This window comes from Pteropus alecto, unplaced genomic scaffold (genome assembly GCF_000325575.1).
Source record: "Pteropus alecto unplaced genomic scaffold, ASM32557v1 scaffold45, whole genome shotgun sequence".
Taxonomy (NCBI): Eukaryota; Metazoa; Chordata; class Mammalia; order Chiroptera; family Pteropodidae; genus Pteropus; species Pteropus alecto.
This window is the reverse complement of record NW_006442491.1, coordinates 40439068-40447561: the sequence shown is the minus strand read 5'-3', so window position 1 is coordinate 40447561 and position 8494 is coordinate 40439068. Positions and strand designations below refer to the sequence as shown.

Here is an 8494-nt window from a genome sequence, read left to right as displayed (position 1 = left end):
TGGATCTTCTTTCTTTCGGGCTCCAAACCCCAACCAGCCAGAGAGGGGGCTGCCCGTGTCTCCCCGACTACTCCTTGGCTGGGTGTGGGGGCTGAGGGAGGGAGCTGTATCCCTCCTCCTGCCCCACTCACCAAACGGTGAGCTATGGGCTGCAGCAGCCGGTTGGCTAAAGCCCCTCCTTGGATGTGCCCCAGTCTTGGCTGCTATGGGGCCACCGTGACTAGTGGCTCAGATGTGAGAAGGGGGGAGGGGCACGCCTGACCTGGGGGGAGGGCAGGCAGCACAGGTGCCCCCGGGGGCGCTGGGAGGTGATTCTGGCCCGGCTCGGGCCTCCAGAGCGGACTGCGAGCTCTGCCGTCCTTGCCCTGTGACCCAGGCCCTGTGCTTCGCCTCTGCCCAGGCGGCTCTCAGTCCACGGGTCCTGGGGCAGCGCCGCCTGGCACCGGGTGAACCGCCGGGGCTTGGCGGCTGTGGCTGTTGGGTGGGTCATGCAGCATTTAGTAGCGCTTGGTACTTGGTGATTGTCCGGTAGTTAGCAGGCCGTTAGTGCGTTTCAGCACTTGGTGGTCATCGGTACCGTTCTGCAGTCACTCGGCGTCCTTGGTGGCTGGGAGCACTGCGCAGTGCGGGGTGGTCGCGGCCGCTCGCCTGACTTTGGCGCTGGGCAGCTGCTGGGCGCTGTTAGCACGCACCTCACTTAGTCTCACCTCCCGTGTGGCCTGAGCACGTGCTCCCGGGCCCTGCAGGGCGGGCCGGCTGGGAGGACGGGCACATCCTGGGGACACGGGCCCTCTGGACAAGCCACCTGAGATCCCGCTCCAGATTCAGCGTGCTGGCCCGGCGGGAGGAGGCTGCATTCCCCCGGCAGCGGCCACTGTCCGAGGCGGCACTGCCTTTAGCACAGGTCAGCCCTGGCGCCGGGGCCCAGGGCAGTTTGGCTTCTGCCAGCTGCGAGCTGCGGGTCAGCCAGCAGTGGAGGGGCGGGGCTCAGGCCTCTGTGTGGGGGTGTCTGCCACACACCATCTGAGGCCAGCCAGGGGCCTGGGCACTGGCAGTCTCTTGGGGGAAGTTGGGGTGGGCGTCCCCAGGCACCCTGGCCTCCTGCCCCCTTGGCCTGGCCCATCCCAACCTCGGCCCGTCCCAGCGTCTCCCAAACCTGTGTCACCTTCAGGCAGGAGGGGACGCATTAAATATAGAGACCAGCTGGGCGGGGCGCCCCACTTCCTCACCAGGCGTTTATTTTTAATTCCTGGCTCCTGCCTGGTGGTGTCAGCGGCACTGGAAAGTGCTGGGTCACCCAGGGGCCCCCTCCACAGCCCGGATGGTGGGCCCGACCCTCCCGAGACACCCCTCCCATGAGCCTTGGAGACTTGCTTGGCCCCAACGACTGCCTTGGCCCCCCTTTACTTCCTGGCCTACTGGGGGGTCCTTTGTTGGAGGTCCCCACTGGATCGCCCCTGGGGGAGGGGATGGCTTCTTGAGTCCCTACCCAACCTTCTCCGAGACTGCACTGCAAATGAGACGTGCCCGTCCTCCGGGTCCAGCAGGGGGACAATGCGTGAACTTGGACAGGCAGGAGGGCAGTCCTGGGAGGCCCATAACCTTGGTCTCTGTGCCATGCAAGGCTGCCCAGTCCCCTGCTTAAAACCCGTTTTGGCCATTCCTCTGGTCTGCCCTGGACCCTCAGGGACCTCCCACTTCCTAAGGAATGAGGCCGTCAGGGGCTTGGCGCTCTGACCCCCCCAGGGCCCAGAAAGAGGGGGGAGGGGGGCCACAGCCTGGGCCTCTGTTTGGGAGTTGCCTGTTGCCTTGTCGAGCTCCACGTCCCTGGGGATCCCTGTCCCAGTGTTCACACCAGGGCAGCCCTTGAAGATACCGGGTGGGGGAGAGGCTTGGGACAGACTTTGAGTGTTTCTATGCCCAGAAGGGCCCGGGGTGGAAAACGGTCCTTTCCAGAGGCCTCAGAAGGAGGGGCTGGTGACGGAACCTCAGGCCACTGGGCCAAGCTGCCCCGACCTGGGTCCAGGTGTGTGTGTGTGGGGGGGACCTGCTGGGGTGAGCCCATGCCAAGACACGCGGGGGCAGGGGTCCTGGCGACAAGCCGATTTCCGGGTCCCATGAGGAGGGCCCTGCCTTGTATCCTGAAGACGCCTGGGAACAGGCGCCAGCCGCACACAGGGCCAGGTCTGATCCGGGAGATGTCGCCCAGGCCCCCAGCCTCAGGCGGACACTCGCCACGCCTGCCCAGCATCTCTCCTCTCCGGCCCCCGCCTGCCCCTGTCCCTGCGGGTCCCGTCCCTGGGGCCCTCCTTTTATGTCTGCAGTGTCCTGTTCTGTCTCCTCTTCTCTCTCCGCGTGTGCCTGAGCCTGGCGTCCCAGTCTCGGCTTCATCTGTCCTCCGTCTCCATCTCTGCCCCTCCCTCCTTTCCGCCTTCTCCTCCCTGCCCCCCGCGCTCCCCGCCTGCGTGCGCTCCGTCCGCGCGCGTCTCGCCTCCGCGCCTTTGTGGCCGCTCCCTCGCGCATCCTCCTCCCGCGTCCCCGTCCCCGGCGCGCCCGCGCGCGCCCGCGGACCCGCGGGCCCCGTATCCCTGCGTCCTCGCCTCGCGTCCTCGCCTCCCCGCCCCGCCCGCCGGTACCGCATTGCCGTACTGCAGGGGCGCCGTGCACTGCGCCCGCTCCGTCAATAGGCGGACCCCTCCCGCAGAGATAAAACCGCCGGCACCGGCGCCGCCAGCCCCTCTGGCTGAGACCTCGGCTCTGGGTAAGGACGCTCCGTCTCCGGGTGCCCCCGCCTGCCCCCAGATTCCCGCAGAGGGGCCCCTCCCCCGGGACCGGTCCTGGGGGCAGACGGCGGCCGGGCCTCGCGCCTGGTGAAGGCGGCTGCTCGCCGCGGGGTTGGGCCGCCCACCCCGTGCGCCCGGACCCGGCACCAGAGGGTCGGTCCCCACGGGCGCGGGGTGGGGTGGGGGCTGCGCGGTGGCGGTTGTTTACGCAGCGGCGGCTGCAGGGACCGGTCTCCTGGGCGGTGGCGTTTGCCCTGCTGCTGTGACCTTGGGACGCCGGGGGTGCCTTGCGGATTTGGGGCAGGGTCGTCGGGGCCCTACGGGTTGGGGGCAGGGTGGTCTGTGCTGGTGGGGGTCAGGCTACCGGGGGTGCTCGGCGGCAGAGTGGGGGAGGGGGAGTCGGGGAGACCTGCGGGCCCTCCTCCGTTACCCCCTCCCTTCCGCCCAGTGGTGCCCTCCTGGTGTCTTCGCCCTAGTGGGTGCCATCTGCGCCCGCTTTCCCTCCCCACTGCTTGTCCCTCCCCTCCCCCACCCCTGCCCGGAGCTGCCTCGAATTCTCCACTGACCTCCAGGATGGGGCAGGGGCTGTGACCCTGGAGTCTGACCAGAGGGGAGGGGGTGGGGTGTCCCCTGTCCCCACCAGGCTGAAGGCATCTGCCTCTGGTCCGGAGTGAGCTTGCCTTTGGGGATCAGACTCCCCCTCCCCTGGACAGCGGGGACGTCCACCTCCCTGCCCTCCTGTCCGCCCCCCGCCCTGACTGGGCAGGGCCCAAGCTATTCTGGGCCCCTGATCTGGGCACCTCATGGCCTGTCAGAGCCCTGGCTTTGCCTGTCCCTTGCAGGCAGGGATAAGAAGATGACGCCGTCCCTGCCCAGGGAGGGCTGTGGGGCACACTGACCAGCTCTCCGCTCTGCAGGTGGGGGTGGGACGGGGTAGGGTGCCGTGGCCAGGCTGGGCCAGGGGCTCTGGGTGAGGGAGCAACCACCAGGCCAGGCCACTGGAGGGCCGGGCAGGGTGACTCATCACCGGGCTCCTGACTGGTCATGGGGTTCGCCTTGCCCGGTGCTTCTCGAGGGTTAAACTCTTTCATGGGGGCTCTGCGGGCATGACACCCAGTTATTTGCAACAGTTGGACTGTTTGGGCTTGTCACCCGGCTCAGCTGGGCTGGGCACAGGCTGGGAGCTCTTCCTGGGGGGTCTTGGCCCGGCCTTGGCCCAGGCTTGTGGGCAGAGACGTGCCATTGACCCGTGTGGGGCTGTGTCTTTGTGTAGCTGCTCCCTGAGGCTCTCCATCCCCTGTGCCCCGGCCCCAACCCACAGAATCACTGCTCAGCAACCCCGCCCCGAGCCAGAGCACCCTAGGGTGTGCAGCCCCCCTCCCGCACCCCGGGCAGCATGGGCAAGGAGAAGACCCACATCAACATCGTGGTCATCGGCCACGTGGACTCGGGCAAGTCCACCACCACCGGCCACCTCATCTACAAGTGCGGGGGCATCGACAAGAGGACCATCGAGAAGTTTGAGAAGGAGGCGGCCGAGGTGAGCGCGGGGCCACTTCCGCCTCCACTGCGAGGGTGCTCCCACGCCGGGGCTGGGCTCCCTTCCCCCTCCCCGGGGCGCATGGTTAGGCTGTGGGGGATGTGCATCTCAGAGGGGCCAGGTGGGAGTGGAGTGGGGGCAGGGGCGGCCTCTCTCTGAGGGTGTGCTTGCTGGAGACAGGTGGGACGGCCACCTGGCTTTGACCCAGGGTGAGAGGGTGGCCTGGAGGCTGCATTTCCGCTCTGCACGGGTCCACAGAAGCCTCTGGGACTCTCTGCCACCCTGGTATGGAGCGCTCTGGGGCCTGCCTTGTATGCCCCCTGGGGTTGGCTTCCTCTGTCCCCAGGGTTAAGCTCTGGGGCTGGAGGTAGCACTGTCTACACTTGTCTCGGGGCTGGGCCAGGACTCAGGGTGGCTATTAATAGCTGACTGATGGGCACCCAGCCCATCAGCTCCATTTTCTTGTGCTGGGCTGGGAAGGGCTGCTTGTCTGGGGTGGTGCCCTTTGGTGGGGGTCTTGGCTGCCTAGTAAGGATGAGAGGGGCTCCCTGGGCCGACCCCCCTTTAAAGCTGGCCCTCTCCAGTGGCCGAGACCAGTGGGCGGGAAGCGGCCATGGAGTTGGGTTTGCACCCCTGAGCTCTGGGAGAGGTCCGCATCTGGGGGAGCTGTGAGGGCTCTCACCTGTACGGCAGGGTGGCTGGGGTCAGAGCCGGGGAGGAGACAGGTCCTGGCCAGGTGAACCCTGTTCGGGGAGGGTGGGGGTGCCCCGAGCTCCATCTCTCCCTGCTCTATGACCCCTTCCCTGCGGGTCCGGCGTTGGGGGAGGCCGAGGGTGTTTGCGGGGCCTCTGGCCTGTGTCTGCCGGGCCCCGTCTGGGCGGCCCTCCTGGCCGGGCACCCTCCCAGGAGGGCAGAGCCTGTCCGTGCACGTCCCTGGCCGGGAGCTCTGCCCGGCGGGGCGGTGATCGCAGCTGCCCCCCTACCCAGGCCGTGAGGGGCTCGCTGGCCACTGGGCACAGGTGTGCCTCGCCTCCCTGCTCAGCTGGGTGAGGACCAGGACGGGGCGGCTCGGAGCACCTGGCGGCTGCAGAAGGAGCTGGAAAGCCAGTCCCCCCTCATCTGATTTCTTTCTTTTCTCTTCTCTTAAGAAAGATCATAGAGGGGTTTTTGGGTTTGACAGCCTGAAACCCAGTGGTGGTGTCGGCCTCTGGGTGAGGCAGGGATCTCGGGGCGGCGGGGGGGGCGTCCCCAGCTTCAGATAAAGGGGAACCCTCAGCCAGGGGAAGGGTGGGTTTAAACCAGCTGGTGGCTTCTCCCGAGAGCAGATCCCGGGCCTTTGCGCCACCTACTGGCGGATGCTTGAGTTGCGCCTACTCAGGTGCCGGGAGGAGAGGCTTGGGGAGTCGGGATGGCGTGGCAGGGCGGCGTGAGGTTGAGCTGCCCCTCAGAGGTCCTTGTGTCCAGCTCTCTCGTTCCAGCGATGGGTCCAGAGTCCCAGGGTCCCAGCAGGGAACAAGGGGGGCTAGACCGTCTCTTCTCTCGCCCTGGCTTCTCTACTCCCCCTTGGCCTGGGGGACCCGCCGGCCAGGCTGTCTGGGTCCCGGGTCCCGGGCCCCATGCTGAGGTGCGCCCCGTCCTTGCAGATGGGCAAGGGCTCCTTCAAGTACGCCTGGGTGCTGGACAAGCTGAAGGCAGAGCGGGAGCGCGGCATCACCATCGACATCTCCCTCTGGAAGTTCGAGACCAGCAGGTACTACATCACCATCATCGACGCCCCGGGCCACCGCGACTTCATCAAGAACATGATCACCGGCACGTCCCAGGTGCGCTGCGCCCGGGACCCTGAGGTCGTTGAGGGGTGGTCGGGTCCCCTATGCCACCACTGGCCCCGCAGAGAGCCGATGCAATGTCCCAGCACCTCAGCCAGGCGAGGGTGCCTGTAAGGACAGCCAGGACCGCCTTCGTTGGCAGATAAGCCCAGAGCCCAGGATGTCACTGAGACGTGGGCAGAAGTGCAGATGGGTGGGCACGGACAGCCCCCGATGTAGCCAGGGCGTTCACACAGACGGACGGACAGATGGATGGACGGACAGACCGGCCCCCGGCACTGCCCCGAAGGCCGCGATCCCCAGGTCTCATCCCCAGGGGACAGCCCAGGCTGCTGCCCACTGCGCAGAGGGGCCCGGGCCCGCAGCGGGTCGGGGGCTCAGTGTGCCTGACTGGCCGGCAGGCGGACTGCGCGGTGCTGATCGTGGCAGCGGGTGTGGGCGAGTTCGAGGCCGGCATCTCCAAGAACGGGCAGACTCGGGAGCACGCGCTGCTGGCCTACACGCTGGGTGTGAAGCAGCTCATCGTGGGGGTCAACAAGATGGACTCCACGGAGCCTGCCTACAGCGAGAAGCGCTATGACGAGATCGTCAAGGAGGTCAGCGCCTACATCAAGAAGATCGGCTATAACCCGGCCACGGTGCCGTTCGTGCCTATCTCGGGCTGGCACGGCGACAACATGCTGGAGCCCTCGCCCAACGTGAGTGCTGGTGGGGCGGGGCGGGGTGGCGCAGCTCAGACCCCTCCCCCCGGGCCCAGAGCGGGGTCGAAGGCAAGGCCAGGCCAGGGGACAGGGCGCAGAGGCAGGGCCTGTCCCCAGGCTCACCTTGGCCCGGCTGGTCTACCTTAATCTGGACGAGGGCGGGTGCCAGCCCCCCATAGGCGTCTGGGCCTAGAGGAGCCCCAGTCTCCTTGGGGTCTCTACGGCCCCTTCTGTGGCCAAAGACACTCCCCCCACGTCAGTACTTCAGGGACAGCGGCCACTGGGGCCGGGCCCATGTGCTCTGCTTGCTGGGGCCCTGTGAGGCAGCGTTAGTTTTCATTTCCCTGGGCACATCGAGGGGCCGGAACCTGGTTGGACTCTGGGAAGGGTGAGGGCTGGCTCTTGCTGGTCAGCGGGGCAGCCAGCGTCCCAGGAACTCTGACTTGGCGGGAGGTGACGAGTGGAGGCTGGTTGTTTTGAATTTGTGGACCGTGAGACCAAGTGCCTAGGCACTGTTAAGCCAGAGGACATCCTGCACCAGAAAGGTGGCCACACGCTCTGACCAGTGCTGCAGCTGCCCACACTGAGGGGGCAGGGGTGGAGGGGACCCTCAGAAAAGCTGGGGGAGACAGCCCCGGAGCCCCCTGGTCAGGGGGTGCAGCTGGAAGGCCCCATCCGGCTGGGTTGCGTGTTTGCATGTTGTGGATTGCACGTTCCCTTGTGGATCTCACTCAGTAATGGGTGAGCTGAATGCACCCTCCGCCCTCCTGGGGGTGCCGCCCGGACACCCACCCCCACACTTCCTGCACCGCTGTGGACCTGGGCCATCTGGAGGACACGGTCCCTGGGCATGGACCTGGGACGCAGTGCAGCCGGCCCCTCCCCCTCTCCGCATCTGTGGCCGGTGGGTCTGCTGTCAGAAGCCTTGGGCAGCGGTGTGTGTACCACGCCTGACGGCCGGCACGGTGGTCTCCGGGGCCGAAGCCAGACTCAGCCTCTTGCTGTGCTGCTTGCCTGGCTCTGGGACCTGGGCCAGGGCCCAGAGGGCTGCAGGGAGGAGGGGCTGAGCTGGGCTCCATGCTGGAGGCCGGTCCACAGCGCAGACCATCGTCCATCCAAGCCTGGGCTGAGCAGTCCGGGCCGAGGTGGGGGCTCTGCTTCCTTTCGTCCCCCTGTGGTAGTGTCTCTGCTGGGAGTGCACTGAAGCGGGGGCAGCCGCTCAGTATCTCAGTGGCACTGAAGGGACCTGGGGGAGCAGCGGGCCTGAGGCACTGGCAGGGGCGGGACTGCTCCCCGGCCCCCAGGCTCCTCAGGTCAGGCGCCTGCCCCGGGATTCCCGGAGAGGCAGGGCAGGGTGGGCGCAGGCCGTCTCTACTGTGGGCGCCTCCTTCCTCCTGCGCAGATGCCGTGGTTCAAGGGCTGGAAAGTGGAGCGTAAGGAGGGCAACGCCAGCGGCGTGTCTCTGCTGGAGGCTCTGGACACCATCCTGCCCCCCACGCGCCCCACAGACAAGCCGCTGCGCCTGCCGCTGCAGGACGTGTACAAGATCGGAGGTGAGTGGGGCAGGCGCCCAGCCCGCCTGGCCAGCTCCGCCCCGCAGACCCCTCTCCTGAGCCCAGGGCCCCGGCGAGCAGCCCCTGA

General features: G+C 67.4%; 1 protein-coding gene across 1 annotated transcript in view; it reads left to right on the top strand.

Moving 5' to 3' along the window:
• Positions 1 to 2676: 2676 nt before the first annotated feature.
• EEF1A2 (eukaryotic translation elongation factor 1 alpha 2) overlaps positions 2677 to 8494 on the top strand; it is an 8986-nt gene continuing 3168 nt past the window's right edge. The window contains exons 1-5 of the mRNA XM_025039874.1: positions 2677 to 2761; positions 4057 to 4323; positions 5967 to 6146; positions 6554 to 6850; positions 8256 to 8406. Of these exons, the coding sequence (XP_024895642.1) occupies positions 4180 to 4323; positions 5967 to 6146; positions 6554 to 6850; positions 8256 to 8406 (772 nt within the window). The 5' untranslated portion in view covers positions 2677 to 2761; positions 4057 to 4179. The remainder of the gene's footprint in view (positions 2762 to 4056; positions 4324 to 5966; positions 6147 to 6553; positions 6851 to 8255; positions 8407 to 8494) is intronic.